Source organism: Alosa pseudoharengus, unplaced genomic scaffold (assembly GCF_046254945.1).
Source record: "Alosa pseudoharengus isolate Yale_2024_CS ecotype anadromous, Long Island Sound unplaced genomic scaffold, YU_APseudo_1.1 YU_APseudo_1.1_scf_24, whole genome shotgun sequence".
NCBI lineage: Eukaryota > Metazoa > Chordata > Actinopteri > Clupeiformes > Clupeidae > Alosa > Alosa pseudoharengus.
The window spans coordinates 23,874,860-23,899,190 of record NW_027468689.1 but is presented as its reverse complement, the minus strand read 5'-3'; the positions used below and the strand labels follow the sequence as shown (position 1 = coordinate 23,899,190).

The 24,331-nt window shown below is 44.6% G+C and overlaps 1 protein-coding gene across 1 annotated transcript in view; it reads right to left on the bottom strand.

The window, feature by feature from the left end:
- The window catches only part of mgat5 (alpha-1,6-mannosylglycoprotein 6-beta-N-acetylglucosaminyltransferase), a 158,738-nt gene that overhangs the window by 111,780 nt on the left and 22,627 nt on the right, over positions 1 to 24,331 (bottom strand). Inside the window, exons 2-3 of the mRNA XM_076303528.1 lie at positions 20,383 to 20,871; positions 2,245 to 2,415 (exon numbers count right to left, since the gene is read on the bottom strand). Of these exons, the coding sequence (XP_076159643.1) occupies positions 2,245 to 2,415; positions 20,383 to 20,614 (403 nt within the window). The 5' untranslated portion in view covers positions 20,615 to 20,871. The remainder of the gene's footprint in view (positions 1 to 2,244; positions 2,416 to 20,382; positions 20,872 to 24,331) is intronic.

Genomic DNA, 24,331 nt, shown 5'->3' with positions numbered 1-24,331 from the left:
CACACACGGCAAGCCAGACTCAGCCAACACACACACACACACACACACACACAGCAAACAGAGAAAGATAGAAAGAGATATATCAAGCACCACACATGCAAAAACAGTTTTAACATATCATGCATGTTCGCTTATGAGCAGTGAGCACAACAAACACACACACACACACGCACACACGCACACACGCACACACGCTGTGTTACTATGCTATACTATGTGTTACGGAGGCATGTGGGACAGGATGAACACACACAGCTACACACAGGTGGACAGCAGGTGACACAGCAGCACACCAACCTGCAGTGTGTGTGTGTGTGTGTGTGTGTGTGTGTGTGTGTGTGGTGTGCGTGTGTGTGTTTCTAATAAAGTAAGACACAGATCTGGTGACTCAGCTTCAGTATAACACAAGTCCGTCTGTTGCCTAAAAAAAAAAATACGAAAAAAGAAAAACACACCCTTCCTCTTGAGTGTGTCCAGCGAGTGTAACTCAATCATCATAACTCCATTGCTGCCTTATTGCATCTGGACACAAGTGTGTGTGTGTGTGTGTGTGTGTGTGTGTGTGTGTGTGTGTGTGTGTGTGTGTGTGTGCGCGCACAAGGTCTCCTTTCAGAGCGGTAACTGCTCCAGTGCAGTGGCGGACCAGGCTGGGCAGCCAGACCCCCGAAAACAAACAGTGAATTGAGCAGTGAGGGCATTCATCATCGCAGGATCAATATGGCCTAATAAAGACCCACGCCGCCACCGCCACAGGGCTGGAGGGCTGCGTTTGGGGCTGCACTCGGCCTGCCCACGCCAAGGCCTGGCCATCTGTAAAAGGGCTTTCTGTGTGCGTGTCTGTGTGTCTGTGTGTGTGTGTGTGTGTGTGTGTGTGTGTGTGTGTGTGTGTGTGTGTGTATATGGTGCTGCTGGAAACCTGTGCATACCTCAGAGTAATTTGTGGTTGTTTACAAGTGTGTGTTTGTGTGTGTGTGTGTGTGTGTGTTTTTGTATGGAAAGCTCCAGTGACTACATCTGAGTGGTGTGACAGGGCGGTACCCAGACTGCACCCCTCTCTCTTCCCTTCCTTCCCTCTCTCCTCCTCCCTCTCTCTCTCTCTCCCTCCCTCTCTCTCCCTCCCTCTCTCACCCTCCCTCTCTCACCCTCCCTCTCTCACCCTCCCTCTCTCTCCCTCCCTCCCCCACCCTCCCTCTCTCACCCCTTCTGCCCCCCCCCCCCCTCTGCAACCCTTCCTCTCAGTCCAAAGTCTCCGGGCTGGCTGACAAATGCCTCTTTAAACGAGGCCGCCTTAACGTGTGCGGACTGCTGGGCACTTGGGCGGGAAATCAACCTGCGTCCGTCAGCACTCACGAGGGTGGACACGGAGATGATATACGAGAATACAACGCCGTCAGGAGAACTCAGAGCTGGCACTTCATGAAGGCACTCTCTGAGCCAGGGACTGGGCCCAACATACTGTACACACACACACACACACACACACAGACACACACACACACACAAATAGAGTTTGCAATCAACTCAGAGGTAGGGCTTCATTTTGAGGTCTGAGGGTGACCTGGGGCATAAGGCATGGGCCTGAATATTAAATGCCCAGTCTTTGGTACGGTACTGGACTAGAGGTTTGTCGCCATCACTAGCAGGGGCTTATGGAGAGCCACTGGATCAAAGAGATTAAGGGGCTAACCGCTGCAGTGCACACACAGGGGGTGGAGGAGCGCTCAGGTCTTAGGGTGGCAGCTATCTAATAAAGACTTCAATAACACCTAGGGGAAAAAAGCTGTTCAGTCAAGCGTTCAGCGGTGTTTGGTATTGATGCATTGGAAGCATGTGGAGGGTGTGAGAGATAGAGTGTGTGGTGTGTGCAAGGGCATGTACGTGTGTGTTGTGTGTGTGTGTGAGGGAGATAGAGAACTTAGTGAGATAGTGTGTGTGTGCGTGTGTGTGTGTGTGTGTGTTATTTTGTGTGAGGGAGATGGAGAGGTGTGTGAGGGAGATAGAGAACTTAGTGAGATAGTGTGTGTGTGTTTGTGTGTGTGTGTGTGTGTGTGTGTGTGTGTGTGTGTGTATGTGATTTTGTGTGAGGGAGATTAAGAGGCGTGCGTGTGTGTGTGTGTGGGGGGGGGCTTTGTGTGAGGGAGATTGAGAACTTATGTGTGTGTGTGTGTGTGTGTGTGTGTGTGTGTGTGTGTGTGTGTGTGTGTGTGTGTGTGAGAAGCGGTGCCGTGAGAAGCGATGACTCACCGGCTACGTTGACCTTCTCAGGGACGTTGGCGGCGCCCGGCGCGGTGGTGCTGGTGCCGTTGGTCAGGTTGCCCCCCGTGCCGTTGTACATGATGTTCTCCACCTTGGTCTCCAGCCTCGCCAGCCGCAGCATGATGCTGTCCAGCAACACCGCCAGCGTCTTCTTCAGGTCTGAGACACGGACAGAGGGAGAGAGACAGAGACAGAAAAAGAGAGAGAGAGAGAGAGAGAGGGAGAGACAGAGAGAGAGACAGAGAGAGAGAGAGAGAGGTTTAAAACACTCATTTGTACCAGTACTGAGCACAGCCAGTGACTACTTCAGATTTTAGACACAGACAGAGAGAGAGAGAGAGAGAGAGTGAGATAGACAGAGAGAGAGAGAGAGAGCAATAGAGAGACAGAGTGAAAGAGAGAGAGAGCACCAGCATCTTATTCAGGTCTGTGATAAGGGAGAGGAAGGTTTAAAACTCCTGTGTAAGAAGAACTTCAAAGAGCACTTCTCCCTAAAGTTATCAGACATTTTCAAAGCCGTTTATTTGAAGTTCAAAGTTCTATTTCAGAATGCCTGAATTCCAGCACAATGCCTGTAAACTTTCAGCTCAAATCACAGATAAGAGGGAGTAGGAGAGCTAGCTAGCAGATAAGCTTAGACTTATAACCGACAATTACAATCAATTCACTAAACAGTTCAAATAACTAAAAAGCAAATTCACATGAGACTATATCAGGGGTGGGCAAACTGCGGCCCGCCCGCCAAGCCCTTTCATCCGGCCCGCCGAGCATTTCATTTGGTTATCAGGCTGCTCGCTATTTTTTTCCTGCGATAGAGGCGACGTTGGTTAGCTTTATTGCAAACTGCTTTTCACCCCCCTTAGAGAACGTTTACAATGTCAATGTCAAAACATCATGTTGAATAGAGATAACATCATGTTAAACGAAGTTAACTCTTAGTTATCTCCTTTGCAGCAGATCTAACGTGAACATTATGCCATCCATTTAATTGGGAACGCGTCTGCACTCACGAGAGGGAGAGAGAGCCACAGGTTCAAGCTGCGTTGTCATTGTTGACAATTGATATCTTCTTTTTATAAGAAACTTTTAAAAGGAAATCATAAGGGCAACAGTAGTTCCCACTACTGACCATTTAAAAACTGTGAGAGGGCCCAGCCGTAGGTACGGCACTAGCCATAGCGGAGCAGGCAGAAGATCATTGAGAAATAGACGTGAATTATAGCGACTGTCTTAAAGCGACAGTGCACAATTTATACATTTGTTAAACAGCATAAAATTAGCAGTATTTTTAAGCAATTCATGTTTTAAAAGAAATACTTTTTATACTAAATTATAGGCTATAAAAAAAATATTTTTTTTATGTGTGTGTAGTGGGGGGGGGGGGGGGGGGTGGCTGTTGTGTGGCCCGCCGGCCAATTTTCAAAACGCAAAGTGGCCCTTGAGCCAAAAAGTTTGCCCACCCCTGGACTATATGATTTATGACACAATAAATGTCACAAAGAGATATCACACAAAATGAAGAAGATAAAGGATGGCATGTTAACTGTATAAGGAACTGTGATAACACAATGCTGTATCTGCAATCTGAGCAGTACAAGTGACTATAAAAAGGCAATCTATCTCTGTTGGTCAGGAGGAGGGTGTGTGTATGTGTGTGTTGACACATCAACTGGCGTCCAAGCCCATGGTCATTACAGAAGACAAATACGTGGTCAGGCCTTGACCAGGCGCACCTTGAGTCAGCTGTGTGTGAATCTCTCGTTTGTGTGTGTGTGTATGAGAAAGTGTGTGAAGGGACACATCAGTGTGACGTCATTTCTCTGTGATCCTCTTGCCCTTTCTACCTCTCAAGCCTTCAACAATTCATGTTTTCTTTCTTTCTTCCACTTCTCCCTGTTGCTATAGTAACCACTGGGAAATGGTGAATTCTCAGGCAGGGAGATGGCAAACCCAAACGACACAGAACACCCCCCGGTCCATCTACACACACCCACACACACCACACCGCATTCGTCCGTCCCCTAACCCCACTTCACGACCTTGTTTTTGAGGGTCTCGTTTGTAATCAATAACACCCCCTCGGGTGTGGTGTGATATGTGTGTGTGTTTTTGTGTGTGTGTGTGTGTGTGATGTGTGTGGGGGGGGGGGGTATGCAGAAGGGGGGGGCATAAATATGCAGAAAGGACAGCAAGTGGGAGACACACAGACACACACATACACACACCATACAACACACACACACACACACACACACACACACACACACAACAGCAACAGAAGCATCAGCATCAGCAACAAACACAGCTGAGTGTGCTGACTGGGTCGGGCTGAGTTGGGTCACTTCTCTTCTTTGTGGGAGAGAGAGAGAAGGAAAGAGAGAGAGAGAGAGAGAGAGAGAGAGAGAGAGAGAGAGAGAGAAAGAGAGAGAGAGAGAGAAAGAGGGAGAGAGAGAAAAAAAGACAGGGAGGGAGGGAGGGAGAGAGAAAGAAAGAGAGGGAGAGGGAGAGAGGGAGGGGGAGGGAGAGAGAGAGAGAGAAGAGCAGGGAGGGAGGGAGAGAGAAAGAAAGAGAGCGAGAGAGAGGGAGGGAGGGAGAGAGAAAGAGACAGATAGACAGGGAGGATGAGAGAGGGAAGGTGTGTGGGGTCATCCAGGGCAGCGGCATGCTGTCTGCCAGCAGCTCATTAGCATGCAGACCCAGCGCACAGGCCGTCCTCACGCAGACCAGGAGAGCACAACACAACACAGCACAGCACAGCACAACACAACACAACACAACACAACACAACACAACACAACACAACACAACACAACACAACACAACACAACACAACACAACACAACACAACACAACACAACACAACACAACACAACACAACACAGCACAACACAGCACAGCACAGCACAGCACAGCACAGCACAACACAACACAACACAACACAACACAGCACAGCACAGCACAGCACAGCACAGCACAGCACAGCACAGCACAGCACAGCACAGCACAGCACAGCACAGCACAACACAACACAACACAACACAACACAACACAACACAGAGCAGACTGCATCTAGTCACTGGAGCAGGAGGCTGCAGAAGCCAGGGCTCAACATAAACAATGCCCCATTGGCCAGGGGTAAACAAAGGAGGCCAGGGGCAGGTAAAAGAGTTAATTAAAAGACTAATTAAATGAATTAAAAGACTTTTAAGTTAAAGAGTTAAATTAAAAGACTGTCTTTTTTCCCCTCTCTATATTGTGCTAAATGCTCCAAATGTAAAGCACTTTGAGCTGCATTCTTCATACAAATGAATAATCTTAATTGAGTACTTGATTAAGTACTTTGAATCAATTGTTTGGACAAACAATTACAATATAGTCAGGCACAAACGGTTCTCAATCGAAGCACACAGACTGAGGTGAAATGAGATATGAGCGAAACATCCCCACGTCTCCACATCTCTATGTCTCCGTGTCTCAGTCTCCGCTGAATGGGTCGCCAGCGGTCTGTGAGTGGCTAACAAATGCCCCGTCCACCGGCTCAGTCACTGCGTGTCATATTGGTGTCCAGTGCTGCTGGCTAACGGGGCTGAATCTGGGGGAGATTTATGCATCAGGCTGTGCAGGCTAATGTGGCACACAGGAGACAGCTGGAGACATCGGCCGCTCGGCGCAATTACCATGTCACCGCTCACGCTGCCCAGTGTGTGTGTGTGTGTGTGTGTGTGTGTGTGTGTGTGTGTGTGTGTGTGTGTGTGTGTGTGTGTGTGTGAGTGTGTGTGTCCGCTGGCTCCGAGAGTGAGAGAGAACACGCCAGCCACAGTTGTCACAGAGGCAGGGAGGGAGAGGATAGAGTGGTCATGGCACTCACAACAACGACCAACCACTGACTAGCTCACACACACACACACACGGATGCACACGCACACACACACACACACACACGTCTGCCACAACTGTCAGACACACACTCTCACACACACACACATACGGACACACACACACACACACACACACACACACACACAGTCCCGCCTGCCTGACCGCCACTGCAGTCACACACAGTGGAGTGTTAAGACATGACAGCTCCTCGCTCGTCGCATCGGACACGTCAGCTCTCCTCACATCAACGGGAACAAACGGAGCGCAAAGCAGGATGTCAGAATATAATCACACGAGAGCGCAAGCTTTACAACGCACAGCATACAGCGTACCGCCTTTGCCCTGGTGCAGCAACTGTCATATTCAGCCCCTAGGCACCGCTAATGCTAACAAGGCTAGAGGAGGACAACCACAGGCACCAAGCTCCTCACTGCCCGCCACCATGCTGCACCGTAATCAATTCAGTTATGTTTATTTACATATGGCCACTCGCAAGAGAAAATGGGGCACCGCTAACATTGGACAAGAGAATCTTTAGGAACGAGGCACCTAGCTGCCCCGCCATCATGCTGAAACTTAATCCATATTCAGTTAGGTTTATTTACATATCACCACTCGCAAGAGACATCGGGCACCGCGAACATTGGATGAGAGAATCTTTAGGCACCAAGAAGCACCTAGCTGGCCTCCACCACAATGAAACTTGATCAATTCAGTTGAGTTTAGTTTATTTATATACTGCATCGCCACTCACAAGAGACACGGCATTAGAACACAAGACAGAATGGTAAGAGGACTTCAGACTAATAAGGTGTACTGAAAAGAATATCCAGAGAGATCTGGAAAAAAATACTACCACCAAATATTTCAAGAGACAGTGTCAGAGTGGGCCTACAGCCACAAGCATCTTGAGACTTACATTCATCATTTAACACTGCGTTGTTTGTCAAGCACAGCACAGATGCACATTTATCATTCAACACTACTGCTTAACCAGTGCAACGCAGAACATCACAGCAAATAACAATCACTCTAATTGTTCTAAGAATTCTGAATTCATTCTGAGAGTCTGTAATCAGAGAATTTTGACTAACCAAAGATTAAACAAAGATTAACTAAAACTGATTAAAGGACTGTCAAAATAGATGGCAATGACCTGATTAGTGGATACCTAATGGTTTTAATAAGAGTACTTGTTGCAGCTCTGGGGCAGATAATGATGTTCATCAGTCTGTGTTGATCTTACTGCCCTAACTAAGCTCCACAAGCCTAGGAGAATCCTCTTAAACACATCCCACCACCACCACTGAATGACGCCCCCCAATAGCCTTATTCAGCCAATACAAACATCCTGCCTATCACGCCTAAACCCCCAAATCAGGAAGATTGGCACAATCCATCCTCATCCATCCATCCATCCATCCATCCATCCATCCGAGTCTCTCGGTTTCTTCTCGTCTTGGGCCAGCTGAAGATAAGCATTCCCATGTCCGTCACTGTGGTGATCAGAATGCTGAACCAAGACTTGGGCGAGATCTCCTCTAACAAACAGGCCAATGGCCTTGAACCGGCGAACCTGCAGCACCTGGGATTGGGAGGTGGGCATGCTAACAAGGAGGCTCAAGTCCTAGCGTCTGTCGCTAGCATATCACACCACATTTTGGGGAAATAAGCTAATTTGCCATCTACCGCAGAGTTAGCTAATGCATACCCTTCTCTCCTCTGTGTGCGATCACCTAATCTGTCACCTTTAGCCTAGCTTAGCATAATTCATTGGATGTTGGTTAGACCAGTGAGCCTATAGCTCCCTTTTGTTCCTTTAAGGTGTCCAGAGGGAGCTCGCCTCACAGCACAGCATATAATATTACACACGCAGGCACAGAACAAGATCAGAGATGGTTTTAGGCATCATAGGTTTTGCAGTTATTTTTGTCATCGTAAACAAATATTTCATTGATTGTATTTCAAGAACTATCTGACTACATAATCACCCCCTCCTACCCCAACACACACACACACACACACACACACACACACACACACACACACACACACACACACACACACACACACACACACACACACACACACACACACACACACACACACACACACACACACACACACACACACACACACACACACACACACACACACACACACACACACACACACACACACTCCTTTGTCTATTAATACAAAATGCATCAACTAATTGCAACACACACGACCCACCAATGCACAAATCTGCACACGGATCAACCTTACAAATCTGCATTAGAGGACACCCACAGGAGCATGGAGTCCCACTCCTCCCCCCTGACCGACCGACCCTTACGCTGCGAGATCACCGATCCGACAGGATTGCCTGCCATGGAGTGGACAGATGGGGGAAGCCAACCTGCGTAATCCATATTTCCCTGCCCAGGCACATGCCACGACTGGCCTACAAACACTCAATGCAGTCCCAGCATGCATTGCACCAATCTCATGGCACACTAAATCCCCAGAGATGCATGTTTAACCCCGTTACAGGGGCAGCAAGCAAACCTTGAGAAACGATGGGCAATTTTAATAAAATTGAATGCATCAGATACCCCAGTACAGTGAAGCTTTTGCCTATGAGGTGCAGTTTGTGAACCATCAGGTCTTGAAAGGGTATTCACACCAAGCCTATACATAGATAGAACCTATACATAGATGCTTTGGTGATGTTGACTGAAGCTATACAGAGATGTTGAAGGCTCTGTCTAAATCCGCATATAGGGCCAATTTCCGGCACACGGATTAAGCCTGGTTCTAGAATAGCAGAGAATTTCTATGAAAAAGATCTCTTCTGAAAAAAAAAAGTTTTTAGTCTGAGACAAACTCAATCCATGTACAGTAAATTGGCCTATAGTTATGTAGCAGACACTTACATGTATATCCAAAGTGACATTCACATGAGTGGGTTTATTTTTATTTATTTTTTTAGCCTTTTCATTTTTTTACTTATTTAGTATATCTAACCCTGACCCTGGGTACTGTTTTCAGTTTCCTCTTCCTGATCATCTACACTGAGAGAATGTGGAATAGAACATTATGTACAATATTTCAATATGTGGTTTAATGTTCAGCATTTCTCATTAGTGGGTCACTTTGATACTAAAAGTATGATTCTATATTATGACTGTATGATATCTGTACTGTCCCTGTGTATATCTGTGTGTGACTATGTATTTAGAGATAAGCGGGAATATTATGACTTTGCAGGGTCTGATTCAGTGTAGTCCACGTGAGATGGGATGACCAACGCCATCTCCCGTCAGCCTGGAAGGATACTTAAACCCTAACTATTTACTTGTCTAGTTAGAGCAGCTGATGGATCTTTAGATGAAGTCATGCTATGTCTCCCTTGATGCGCATCATTGTAAATAAACTCTGTTCCTGATTTGTCATACTATTGGTCTGACTGGGTCTCTATTAAATCTATGGTATCAAAATGACCATCAACACATACAGGGAGTCATGTTCAATGCAAAGAGCTGAAGCTATGTTGAGAGATCATTTGGTGATGTTGACTGAGGCTATACAAAGATGTCTTTGGTGATGTTGACTGAGGCTATATTATATGTAAGGGATAATGGACGACACGGTGGTCTGTTCACAGAAGTTAATGCACGGTCGAGGTTGTAAAACGGCCCCGACGCGAAGTGGAGGGCCGTTTAAACCTCGTAAGTGTATTAATTTCTGTGAACAGACCACCGTGGAGTCCATTATCCCGCTTATTCCACTGTTGCCACTTGCGTTGTGTTCATTTCCTGTTACAATTTAAACGTTTTAAAACTGTCGCTAAAACTGTCTTGTTTGTAGAACTAATTTCTTCCGACACATATCAACTAATTTCTCAACTCACAGGACAAACTGCCGTTACTAGTTCTAAATGGATGGTTGCTACGGCCAAAGGCCAGTCGTTAGTTCTATCTCTCCCGTTGTCAAGCGGGCAGATCCCAAGATTCTGATGAACTTTAGCTTTGAAGCATCGCTATTTTACTTAGCCTGCTGTTATCCATCTACCTAAAAGGCACCTCCGTCATATGCTACAATGTTGCAATGTTCTGAACGTCTGCATTTTACAGCTCGGATGCAACGTGACAGTTCATTTAAACTTCACAACGAGTTCGGCAAATTAATATAGGCCTACAAGTGTGATACGGCCAAAAAATGGATCTACTTCATAGGTGTGCAGATAACATACGGTTAATGGTCGTTCTAAATTACGTAGGACAATGTGAAATTCAACCAAGCAGTGGAATAAAATAGATAGATATACACACACACACACACACACACACACACACACACACACACACACACACACACACACACACACACACACACACACACACACACACACACACACACACACACACACACACACACACAGAGGGAGGCCATGGGCCAGTAACCTGAGCCCTGGTGAGTGGCAGCCAGGTCAGGATGGGAAAGATCAGCTCCACTGAGAGGGATATTTTCTTACCGTGACAAAGAGAAAAGGGAAGCAGAGAGGGGGAAAAAAGAAAAAAGAGTAAAAAAGAAGAGTTAAAAAAGGAAAACAGCAAAGCTCAAGCCGGTGTTCCATGAGGAAGGCAGGGCATGGATAGCTGCAGAGCTTGCAGAGGATCAGAAATATCAATTTTTCCTTCTTTCGCAGATATAGCCGGCCCTTAACGAACAAAATGAATGAAAAAACGGCCTTGAAGACCCTGAACTAGCACACACTCCTGCATTCCACTCACTTTCTCTCTCTCTCTCTCTTTCCACATCTACATCTCTCTCTCTCTTGCTGCTCTCTCTCCCTCTTTCTCTCCCTCTCCCTCTCCCTCTCTCAAACACAACTAGATTGGAAATCCCCAGCTTGTCATAAAAAAGAACAAAGAAAGATTTTTGTATGAATTCAACCGCAGCAGCAGGGCTTCCACTGACCCTGTCTCTTTCTCACTGCTCACCAGAGCGGACAGACCGAGCGATGAGAAGGGCACGGGGGCGCAGGGATGACCGAGCACAGAGAGAGCCGCTCAATTTATGTTCTCTATACGACACATGACCACACGACCACAAGACCAACAGGAACACCAACTCTTCTCAGTTTAGCGTCAACTCTGAAGGCTCTGTCTAAATCCGCATATAGGGCCAATTTCCGGCACACGGATTAAGCCTGGTTCTAGAATAGCAGAGAATTTCTATGAAAAAGATCTCTTCTGAAAAAAAAAAGTTTTTAGTCTGAGACATACTCAATCCATGTACAGTAAATTGGCCTATAGTTATGTAGCAGACACTTACATGTATATCCAAAGTGACATTCACATGAGTGGGTTTATTTTTATTTATTTTTTTAGCCTTTTCATTTTTTTACTTATTTAGTATATCTAACCCTGACCCCATGACCCTGGGTACTGTTTTCAGTTTCCTCTTCCTGATCATCTACACTGAGAGAATGTGGAATAGAACATTATGTACAATATTTCAATATGTGGTTTAATGTTCAGCATTTCTCATTAGTGGGTCACTTTGATACTAAAAGTATGATTCTATATAATGATTGTATGATATCTGTACTGTCCCTGTGTATATCTGTGTGTGACTATGTATTTAGATATAAGCGGGAATATTATGACTTTGCAGGGTCTGATTCAGTGTAGTCCACGTGAGATGGGATGACCAACGCCATCTCCCGTCAGCCTGGAAGGATACTTAAACCCTAACTATTTACTTGTCTAGTTAGAGCAGCTGATGGATCTTTAGATGAAGTCATGCTATGTCTCCCTTGATGCGCATCATTGTAAATAAACTCTGTTCCTGATTTGTCATACTATTGGTCTGACTGGGTCTCTATTAAATCTATGGTATCAAAATTACCATCAACACATACAGGGAGTCATGTTCAATGCAAAGAGCTATATGACAAAGACAAACGTCTCCAATAACCTCCATTTGGCCTAGAACACACATTGCATCCATCTTCTTCTCACCTTCTGTGTGTCACAAACGCAACAGAATCCACAAGCTGTTGTATTTTCATCCTTGGCGTCATCCTTCAGGAGTGACATGAAGAATGGGACGAGTCTCTGTATCTCAAGACGAGCCACACTCCCACATAATGCATAATTCAATTCTTCATCTCAATCAACTACGGCTCATTAAGCTTCAACCAACGGTTAAGTCTCTTCCCGCATAAGTGACTGCATGGCATGGCAAAAACAAAGTCTTCACACACTGTTTCTTAGCAACCCTGCAGCCTTGAACAGACAGCTTAATGTCAAAGACGGGCCTCATCATCGATCCTTCATCATGAAGAAGAGACACCAAGTCAAATTCTTGGCAACGAGTTTTAGAGTAGCAAGAATTAACTGCACAAAGTAAATGGTCCTTATAATCCTGATATGCTGGAGGAAGTAAAGACAACCGAATATTCAGTGAAGCATTGTATCTATGATCTCTATATCAGCAACTTGAAGTTAAATTCTTACCAGCACACCACAAGCCAAAAGGAACAGTAATCTAGCCTTCACATGTTGGATAGAGGATTCTCACATTGATGTGTTTGTTTGTTTGTTTGTTTGTGTGTTGTAATAATTTATGTAGACTGTATGCTTCATTTTTCCTTTTTTTGTTGTTGTTGTTGCTGTAATGATTTATGGTGCATGTACGCTTAGTTTTCATTTTCTTTCTTTTCGTATCAATGGTTTATGATGCTAGTTTATTTGTTTTTGCAATTGTTTATGATGCTTGTTTTATTTTCTGTCCTTTATGCAGTGGAAAGGAGGCATCATGCTGTATTGAAACGATTAGGGTAATGCCAACCCTTTTGTTTGACAGTATTAAACATATCTGTATACATTTGTGTATCTGTAGTGAAGCATGGTTATTATGCTCACTTAGCTCCCTCAACAGGTTTTCTCTCCCACAAAAGAGACGATAATCTAGCACAGTAATGGAGGCGGGAACAGCACGGCAAAAACAAAGTCCTCACTTGACTGCAGAAAACATTGGCAGCGTTCAGCCGTCATAAAACAGAACAATAAAAAGTCACCTCTCCACAATAATGAGCACCCTCTCACTGCATATTCAACACATGGGAATTGTGAGAGAAAAGCTTACTTTTTTCCACTGTCAAATCTGAAATCGCTCTGATGAATATACATTACAGCAGGGGTCTTTCAGGCAATGCTGTATCTTAAAGTCAGAGAGCTTCTCTCTGATATAAAAACACCACTTTTTTTTTTTTACCCAAATTGTCATTTTTGATATCGGAGGCGTTTCATGTTCTGTGAAACACATCCTTGCATTAACTAAAGCTGTGCTTTTTACTTCAAAGCTGCTCTGCAAAAAAATGAAAAAGCATCACATGAGATGCAAAGCCACTGGAACATTGAGTAATACAGTACATTAAGAACATACTAATAGTACAAGGAATTTGAACTTTGGAAACATGCCATATTTTCTTTGCTACTGATAAGCATTAGAGGGCGTTACCCATAACGACCTAGACCTAAGACAGTAAGTAAGTTCTTGAGAAAGACTGGTACAGTGTCCTCAGAGTTAGAAATGTGGGAAATCTAGTTATTATTCCTCAGCTGTACTTCCTGGATGAATTTATTCAGAGAGAAGGAAACTTCATAAGCCAGTGAGCAACTGCAAAATTGCTGAAGGAAATTCCTTTCACTTGAAACAAAATTCAAAGGCTGATTTTATGAGAAGACTGTGAGGGAGTGGGAAGAGCTTTAGGCTGAAGCTGTCTTTTCACAAACTCAATTAATTCTCATACAAAGATCCGTGGGCAAATCTAATGTTCGTCCACTTCAAAGGCCACTCAAATGGACATTACAGAGCTTTCCGAAATCAATGTCTCTGTCGGAAACATGGCACTGTCTGACTCTACTTTTACACTTTTACTTATAGTGATGAAGGTCACAGGTCAAACCCCAAGGCCCTGCTGATTAAATGTCTATTGATGGGGATGTTGGAGTCTCACACCGCTCCGTCTGGCATGTCGTTTCTGTTATGTTTTTATATTTTGTTCTATTTTTGTATTTGTTTGTCTAGTTTAACATATTCACTGTGCATAGACATTATTCTTGATACTGTTTGTCTACGTCTAAATAATTAACATTAACATTATTCAACTGGACTGAAGAGCTAAGTCTTGGATAGCTCTTTGAGAGATCCTTCCATCTGTGAACTGTTGGACAAGCTGCACTTCTGGTCAGAGAGATCTTTAAGGACTGGGGCTGTGGGCATTCTTTGTGAGCGATCCATCCACCAGTACGACAACACTGAGATGCCTAGCGTCTGGATTAAGAGGTTGCTTATGAACTCTGGACAGGTTGCAAGCCATGAGAGATCTGGCACTGGGATCCACCTGCTGATCTAAAAGTTGAATTTACAGCATCCACTCCGAGAGATCATTCTTGACTTCTATTTGGACTGTCCTGTGCTCCCAGAGCTCTCCAGATGACCACCAAGGCTACACTGGTTGCTCTGTAATGACGCCATGCTTTACGTTATTCACACCAGTCACCATCATTGCCCTATGGACATTTCAGCTGGTTTTTAATCAATGAACTAATTTATCATGGATTTTTTTTAAACAATGTTTTTTTTTTAATAATTGCTTCTTATGTCTTGTTATGTTGTGACATGCCTGTGTAAAACGCCTTGTGCTGTAAAACACTTTCTCACACTCACACTCACTTACTTTTTACTGCCCTAGTGAGAGGAGTTGTGGGTGCAGTGAAACAGCAGTTCTCCTGACTCTGTGTGTGTGTGTGTGTGTGTGTGTATATGTGTGTGTGTGTGTGTGTGTGTGTGTGTGTACTAATTTAACGCTCATCTGCTGATAATTCACACCATGACTAAGACCTGCCTAATTACAGCCTTATAATTAACTCATTAGAGCAAGAAGAACGGAACACACACACAGACGCCAGACGCCAACAATGTTTCTATGAAGTCACAATAAGGGTTGCAAAATTCCGGGAATTTTCAAAGTTGGAAACTTTCCATGGGAATTAACGGGAATATACGGAAATTAACAGGAATAAACAGGAATTAACAGGAATAAACTGGGAATTTTTCATCTGGCAAGTTAGTCTATAACAGGGAACTTAAATACAGTGGACAAAACCCCATCTTGCAGCATAATATTAGTTAAAACAATTTCAGTCAAATTTCTACCCACATATGTCAATCCCATGCACACAGAAATCAGCATAGGCTACTAGACATAAAGAAAACCTATGGTGCGTTCATGTTGAGAGAAAGTGGAATAGAGCATTATGTCCAATATTCCAATATATGGTTTAATGTTCTACATTATGTCCAATATTCCAATATGTGGTTTAATGTTCTGCAGTTCTCATTAGTAGGTCACTTTGATACTAAAAGTATGATTATATGTAATGACTGTATGATATCTGTACTGTCCCTGTGTATATCTGTGTGTGACTGTGTTTAGAGATAAGCAGGAATATTATGACTTTGCAGTGTTTCACTGTTCTGCATGGCTGCGTCAGTAGCTATCTGCTCCAGATTGCCAGGCTGCCACTAATCAGGGTCTGATTCAGTGTAGTCCACGTGAGATGGGATGACCAACGCCATCTCCCGTCAGCCTGGAAGGATACTTAAACTCTAACTATTTCCTTGTCTAGTTAGAGCAGCTGATGGATCTTTAGGTGAAGTCATGCTGTCTCTCCCTTGATGCGCATCATTGTAAATAAACTCTGTTCCTGATTTTTCATACTATTGGTCTGACTGGGTCTCTATTAAATCTATGGTATCAAAATTACCATCAATGTGCATGGGGAAAATAAATTCCCAGTGAAAATGTCATCTCATGTGGGAATAACTGGTGTGAAACTGGGGGAAGTTTGCAAACAGATTTGCCTAGTTATGGGCTTGTCGTCACTTTTGTCCTCATTCAAATGGGTGTACGTCATTTTGCATAAACTGTAATGGGACGATTAATCTGTCTGATTAAGCTTGACAACTTATATATAACTTACATAATCTATAAGGTTTAGTTAGGGTGGTATGTTGTGTCATTATATATTATATATTTGTTGTACCATTTTCTGGGATTCTAACTGAACAAACTGATAGTCAGTCAATGTTCCAACCAATTGGATTTTGTTGTTGAGTGGCGTAGTGTATCTTGGGCAATTCAGTGTTGCTATTTTAGCACGCTAGTAAACCATAGGCAGAGAATGGGATTCCCGCTAGCATGGTAGCTAGCTTTGTATGCTAAGCTAAGCGAAAATACGAACAAACAAATCCTATTGCTTATTACGAAATAACATTTTAATGTCTGTATATGAAATAGTAGGAATTACCAAAAATTCCCAGTTAATTCCTGTAAATTCCCATTAATTCCCATAATTTCCTTTAATTCCATGAAAGTTTCCAATTTGGAATATTTCCAAAATTCCCCATCTTAACTTCCCATGGAAAGTTTCCGGTAAGTTTCCGGAAATTTACCGGAAATTTTCCGCCCCTTCGCAACCCTAGTCACAATACACATGAGGGACACACTCCCAGAGCACTGGCCAATCAAACGGCCTGGACAAGGGCTTCAGCCAACCGAGCTGAGTCACGATTCCTCATTAAAAAACATTACTCTTCTAGACAGATAGGGCTGAAGATACAGTCTGCTCAGCTCGACGACGACGTATTTACTGTATTGCCAGGGTGAAACGTGATACACAGCCACCGATTTGAATTACGCCCCGATGAGAAGGTGGTTAGGCCGCTCAAAGACGTGAGGTCATCTTAAAGAGACATGGTCAGCCATGTAGTAAATAAAAGTGTTTTACCGCAGTTACCCCTCTACTCTACCCTCCTGCATTCAACACTCTGTGTGTGTATGTGTGTGTGTGTGTGTGTGTGTGTGTGTGTGTGTGTGTGTGTGTGTGTGTGTGTGTGAATGAATGTGCAACTGTGTGTGAGGGTCTCCTCCACGAGAAGCCCCTAAATCAATGGCAATCTCCACTCCTTAATGAAGCCTCTTGCTGAACAGAATGGCTCTATTAATGGCATGAATAACTTATCGATGCAGAGCAGGCGGACCCGGACTCTAGGAGGGAGGAATGCATCATTAGTGTGAGGTGTTAAGTCATGCGTGCGACGACAGATTTATCTGTTTTAAACATCGGCCCCTTCCTCTTTTCAGCAAACACGTCTGTAGTCCACTTTTCCTCTACACTGACCATCTTCCTGACGCTCATTTCCTCTCGAACAGACACGAATTTCGCAAACAACTACTCAAACACCACACTACAAGAGCAGGATGTGAGGTAGGAGCCACTTCCTTTTCCGTGGTGTGTTCTGTAAGCGATTGAGTGAAGCGGCAGGGAAAAGAAGTGCTGGAGCAGGCCTGGAAGTGGAGACGCAGCCTGTAAATAATGCAGTATCCCATCAGTGGGTGTGTGTGTGTGTGTGTGTGTGTGTGTGTGTGTGTGTGTGTGTGTGTGTGTGTGTGCACATGAGGGGATGCAGAGGAACAGAGGATGGGAAGGGGTGAGGTGCTCAGGCACAAGGAGGGAGAGCTTCTCAGCTGGTCCTTCTTTAGGATGACCGTGCATGCCTGTATGTTTGTGTGTGTGTGTGTGGGTCGGAAAACACACCACCTATGGGAGGGAAAGGCCTATAAGTCAATGGGAGACAGCCATAGAGGAAACCTATTTATTAAGTCAGGTTCTGCTCAAGGTTACTTCCTGGAATATGGGAGTTTTTCCTTGCCACAGTTGCCATATGGCGTGCTTGTTGGGGGTAAAGGGTTAAGGCTGCCAGTTTTATGACATGTTATTTTCTATATTTTTGATATGTTGCTGATTGGATCATAAACGGCCACAGCAATGAAGAAAAGTGATTTATAATGACTGACGGACTATTATTGTGTTACATGCTTCAAATGTAAAGCACTTTGAGCTGCATTGTGTGTATGAAAGGTGCTATACAAATAAAGCTTATTATTATTATTATTATCATCATCATCATCATCATCATCATCATCATCATCATCATCATCATCATTATTATTATTATTATTATTATTATTATTATTATTATTATTATTATTATTATTCAGTGATGTTTAATTAGATTGGTCAAATGTCAGAACAGAATACCTACCAAAGCTTGAATTTGTGCCACGCTGCCATGCTCTAATCATTTGTGGTCTGTCATGATTTTCTAGATTTTGCTTCCAGACGAGGTACAGTGTCTGTTACTCAACGTCACATCTATGTCACCAAACTGAGCTCTAGATGCGCAATATCTTTATCTTTATTGTATTTAATTGGATTTATTTATTATCCAAAAATTGCAGGGCCAGACTCCCTTGAACATCTCTGGGTTAAGTGCCTTGCACACCATTTTTTTTAGGCTACTGCATGCAAAGCCGGATCCGCTACGCTACCACCACAGTACAAACAATGCCAATTGACTTTCAATTCAATTCAAGAACTTCAATTGACTTTTTCCTCTTGTCACTCCCGGCTTTGCCGTGCTGTGGTGCGGCCCGCCCTTTTGTCTGTCTGTCTTATGGCTGCTGTCTGTCTGTCTGTCCCAGACCTACAGGTGGAGCTGTTACCTGGTCGTGCAGAGTAATTGATGGCTACGAGGCCTATTAAAAGAGGCCTTCCTGTCTGCTCACGCTCTCTCTCCTGTTCCGGCCGTCCGTCTGCGCGGCTGGCTACAGTCTCGCTCTGCACATACCTTTTGCTTACACTGCACTTCATATACTGATGAACACTACACATTTTGTTAATCATTACATTCACTGATTTTCCTTTATTTATTTAATAAACCTTTATTGTTAAATTGTAGCATCGGTGTGGTCTCCCTTCATGTCACTACCGCTGTACGAGCCCAGTGGTCCTGACACTCTCCATTCAAGTCCTATGGAGTGGCTCTGTCCATTTCTTTTACTGTCTATGGTGTGTGTGTCTGCCTGTCTGTGTGTGTGTGTGTGTGTGTGTGTGTGTGTGTGTGTGTGTGTGTGTGTGTGTGTGTGTGTATTTGCAAGAGAGACTTATCTGATTGGGAGCACGGCCCTGGATGCTTTCAGCTTTGTCAACAACAGGCAGGGAGGTAGGTAGGAAGAGAGGGAGAAAGAGAGAGAGAGAGAGAGAGAGACATTTCTAGAACTTTCTTGGAGCCGCCCGGTGCTTAGCCCCTCTATCAGTGTGCTGATCAGTTCAAACTCGCTTGATGACCGTTGATGTGATTAAGGAGGAAGGCGTGCCATCTCCATCAGACAACAAATGCATGACTGGATGAATGGGTCTCGGCTTGTGCCGTGGAAAAAAAAAAAAAAAAATGGAGCACCACCGGATCTGACCGTTCGCTCTGACACAAGGCCTAATCGAGTCAGTGTCATATTTAAACAGCTCTGAAAGGATGCACGCATTACTGAGAAGAGAAGTAGCGCTTGAGATGGGATAAAATAAATCTCTCAGTAGCCACCCTTGGGTCTCCACTTATTCCTAACAGCTTGCATGGATTATATCTAGTGGATTTCGACCACTTGAAAAGTCGAGCGTAATTTTTGGTCTTATGCTGTTATTCTTGCCTAATTTAACTTTTTTTAATTTATTTTGGTTTTGCATTTCACTTTTATCCATAATCAGTTTTCCGAGTGCACTTTAAAAAACACAGTGAGAATGACATGAAAGACCAAGAACACTCACAATCAGGATTGTACTGTTTAAATTGCAATGGAGAGTCGCAAACCGCTGTACTGGTGTTAACCGTGCACCAAATAACTCCATCCTGCAGTTAACCACCAGCCCTGGTGAAGACTGAATATGTGTGTATGCGTGTGTATTTGTGTCTGTGTGTGTGTGTGCGTGTCTGCTGCCATGTAAGTGTCCATTCAACAGCTGAACAAGTCTTTGCTTGTGCATAATTTATTAACTTCAAAACACCAACAGAAGAACTTTCTGTGAGTGTGTAAGGGAACGTGTGCATGTGTCTGCATGCAAACGTGTATTTGTATGCATCTGTGTGTCATATGTGGGTATGTGTGTAAGTATGTGTGTAAGTATATGTGTATGTGTGTGTGTGTGTGTGTGTGTGTGTGTGTGTGTGTGTGTGTGTGTGTGTGTGTGTGTGTGTGTGTATATGTGTCGTGTGCCTAAAAGGGAGTTAGGTGTCTGCATGTCTTGACGCTTGTCTATCCGTGTCTGTGTGTGTGTGTGTGTGTCTTACCGTAAGCGGTCATGGTGCCGACGTAGGGCCCGTCCATGACGCTGCGGTTCTCCTCGGCGAGGGCCTTGATGTAGCGCTTGCTGAGGTCCAGGATCTGCTGGCGCAGCATGACGCTGCTCTCGTGGGTGGTGCGCTGCTGGATGGTGAAGTGCAGCAGCATCATGCCCCAGATGAAGCCGAAGCTCACCAGGAAGAAGCCCAGCTTCTGCGACGACAGCTTCCACATCACCATGGCGACAGTGGAGGCGACAGCGACGGCGACCGCGACAGTGGGGTCAGTGGTGGGTCCGGGTTGGGAATGAGCGCAAGAGTGTGTGTGTGTGTGTGTGTGTGTGTGTGTGTGTGTGACAGAGGGCTCAGGAGGCGAGCAGGTCTGTGGCTGGGGAGAGGCAGTGTGGGGGTGTCACTGGCGCGGGTTCTCTCCATCTGAGGTCCATTCTCCTCATAGAGCTCCGACTGCTGGACATCCACAGACCTCAGAGCCTCATCCTGCAGGAGAGAGAGAGAGAGAGAGAGAGAGAGAGAGAGAGAGAGAGAGAGAGAGGGTGAAGGAGAGAGAGAAGTAGAGGGAGAGAAAGACAGGTACAGGGAGAGAGAGAAAGATATAAGATTATGTTTAATACAACTTTAATGAACCATAGCACTTGTGCAAGTTAACGTATAATAAAAAACAATGAATCATTCTTAACTAAATATAAAACCATATGGCAGCAAAGAGAGGGAACATAAATGAATTTAGAAAGAGAGGAGAGAGGAGGGATGGAAGAGAGAAATGGACAGAGGAGAGAAAGGAAAACATGTGGAGGAGCAAGATGAAGAGTGGATAGAACTGTGCATCGATATCAGTCAAATCAATGGATTGAGTGTGTGTGTGTGTGTGTGAGAGTATCTATATGAGGGTGTGTGAGCATTGACGTTAGTCAAACCTGAAGTTCGACTCAGATAAAAAAACCACCTTACCATAGCAACAGCAAAGCAACAACAGAACATAAGGAGGCTCATCAAAAGAGAGAGAAAAACAAAACCTTGAATTGCAAGCACACATACATGTGCAAATCAAGCCATTGCCTTGTAGCCACCACTGTCCAGCAAGACACCTTCTGAGATCAAATTGTATCCCGTTTCGAATGAACGTTTCGGAAGTCAGAGACTGTGACATGATTTGGCCAGCCCACAGGACCTCTGTGGCTTTGCACACAGAAGAGACCACCCCTGGATTTACTCATCAGAGAACAGAGAGTGAGTAAAAACCAGAGAAGATTACCAATGGAAATGAGAAAACCAGCTCCAACTCTACTAGCCTACTTTCTCTCTCTCTCACACACACACACACACTCATACTGACACACACAAACACACACACTCATACATACTGGCACACACATACACACACACTCGTATACTGACACTGACACACACACACACACACACGCACACACGCACACACGCACACACGCACACACGCACACACGCACACACACACACACACACACACACACACACGTATACGGACACACACAAACTGGCAGAGACAGACAGACACACACAGACACACACACACACACACCCTCCTGGCATATGTAGTGAAAAGTGGACTGTGAGATGGGGCATGAGAGTGGTGCCTGATTCCTCCCCAGAGGCTGGCAGACAAACAGGAAATGTTTTTGAGTGGCGCTCTAGGCAGAGAGGGGCATCTTGGCTAGCGGTGGGCCTGCCTCTCTGACCACTCTGCCTGCACACTCATCTCCTGACAAAACATCAGGCACCACCACACTTCAAAACAAGCCCACCGCACCACACTACCGGGCAGCAGCAGGGAGGGGAGATCGCATCGCTCCACAACAACCCCACCCATGTGTCATGGCATCCCATCTGCCTGACTGGCTTGACTGGCTTGACTGGATACATTGACTGTATATGTGTGAGTGTCAATGTGTCGTGTGTGTGTGTGTGTGTGTGTGTGTGTGTGTGTGTGTGTGTGTGTGTGTGTGTGTGTGTGTGTGTGTGTGTGTGAGTGAGAGAATGAGTGAGTATAATGACACATACAGAATGTGTGTGTGTTTGTGAGTATAATGTCACACACGTAGTGTGTGTGTGTGAGTGAGCGAGAGTGCACACACACACCAGGGTGTGTTCTTTTACCCTCCACACCCTAATGAGCCACCCAGTCCCTTGGCATGACTTGGCACTTGGCAAAAGATACGAGTTGATTCAGTCTATGTAAGCTACGCACCCAGCTACATAAGGAGGGTTTGGCGCGTACTTGAGTGGCAAAATCTGTTATTACGTTTTTGTAGCACGACACTAGTAAGCACGAAGGCAATGTCATGGGTTTCCGATGGGGGCATATCGTCTGTCCATGTAACTTGTGTAGACTATGAGAAGGCACTTCAAAACGTATATTACACCCAACTCAGCAAGAAAATTAAACTGTTAGTCAAGTCAAGTCAAGTCAAGTTTATTTATATAGCGCATTTCATGCACAGAGGTCATTCAAAGTGCAAATGAAACTGTTGTTCACATACTTAACGGATGCTACAATTACAAAGGACTGAATGTGACCAGACACGACCGTCTGGTTGATCTGGTTGCAAAGGATTTGCAAAAGATAAGCTATGGACATTGCAATTGTAAATGAAGCTATGAAATCTGTATTTATCTTTGAGGTGGGCTGCTGTTTTGACCTGTATAAGGACACTTGCTACTATTCCAAACTATTGAAATATCAACCATTGGTAGATCTCATTCACCAATTTGGATACAACTGTAAACTAATAACTCTGGTATTCGAAAGTTTAGGCCATGTCCATAAGAATGTGATCAGAGGGATGCAGTAAGGGGGGCTGCAAAAAAAGGAGGCAAAAATTCTTGCAAAATTTTGCTCTGTTTCAGCCATCATAGGGAGCATGCAAATATGTTTTGTTTATCGTTAATGTGTTGAGTATTATAAATGTAAGGAGCAGTAAAAGTATGTGAGCCATGTAGACCTGTCACCTTGTCAATGACTTTTCCCAGAGTATTTGGATCTTGTTTTCCTTGCAATGCCTTTCAGATCCTAATAAAAACATTTAAATCTGAGTGAGTGAGTGAGTAAGTGAGGGAGCCTTGCGTTGTCAACTGTGTCTGCGTTGCTTGCGTTGTGTAGACTACGTTCTACGTTAAGATGTTTTTTTTTCCATCTTCAAAGTTCAGCCACCCTACATAGTGATTGACAACCAAGGTGGGTATCGGTGAAACTGCAGGAACTCAGGAGCAGAAAGAGGCAGAAAGAGCCTCTCGACGGCCAGGGGTGGAAATTAACCAGCCTCTGACTGACAAAGAAATGGCGATTTTCACCAGCCACATTTAATTTGTATCTGAAACCTACCAGCCACTTTCATATTTTACCAGCATTTGGCTGGTGGCTGGCTCCAATTTCCGTTCCTGTCGACAGCTGATGGTTATACTGTCGATTTTCATTTTCAGGAGGCCAAGGCACACATACAGCCAACACACAGACACACCACAAGAACAAGCTCCAGCTCAGTCCAGGGGTATCTGCACAGTTTTAAAGGACAAATGTAATGACTTTTAAGACCCGTTTTAAGACTTCTAAAGTGGTGTCGACTTACATGCAAAAGGATCGGTGGGGACCCTGCAATCTCTGTGTGGTGCATCTCACACATGTACACACACACACCCATACACATAAAGAAAGGTTAAATGTGTCATGAGTCCAAGACAAAGTGGCACATCTTGTAAAGTTCATCTATCCTGCTTGCGGTCTCTCTCTGCTCCACCAGGGCATGACGTGAGAGCACTAGTCGTGGTAGCCTTTTCAGAAGTCTTGATTCATGATGTGACTGTTTAAACCGTATGATATCTCTCTTCCTCTCTCTTTAATCTCTCCTCTCTCTGTATTCACTCTTTCTATCCCTTTAATTTCCCCTCTTTCATGCATTCTCTCTCT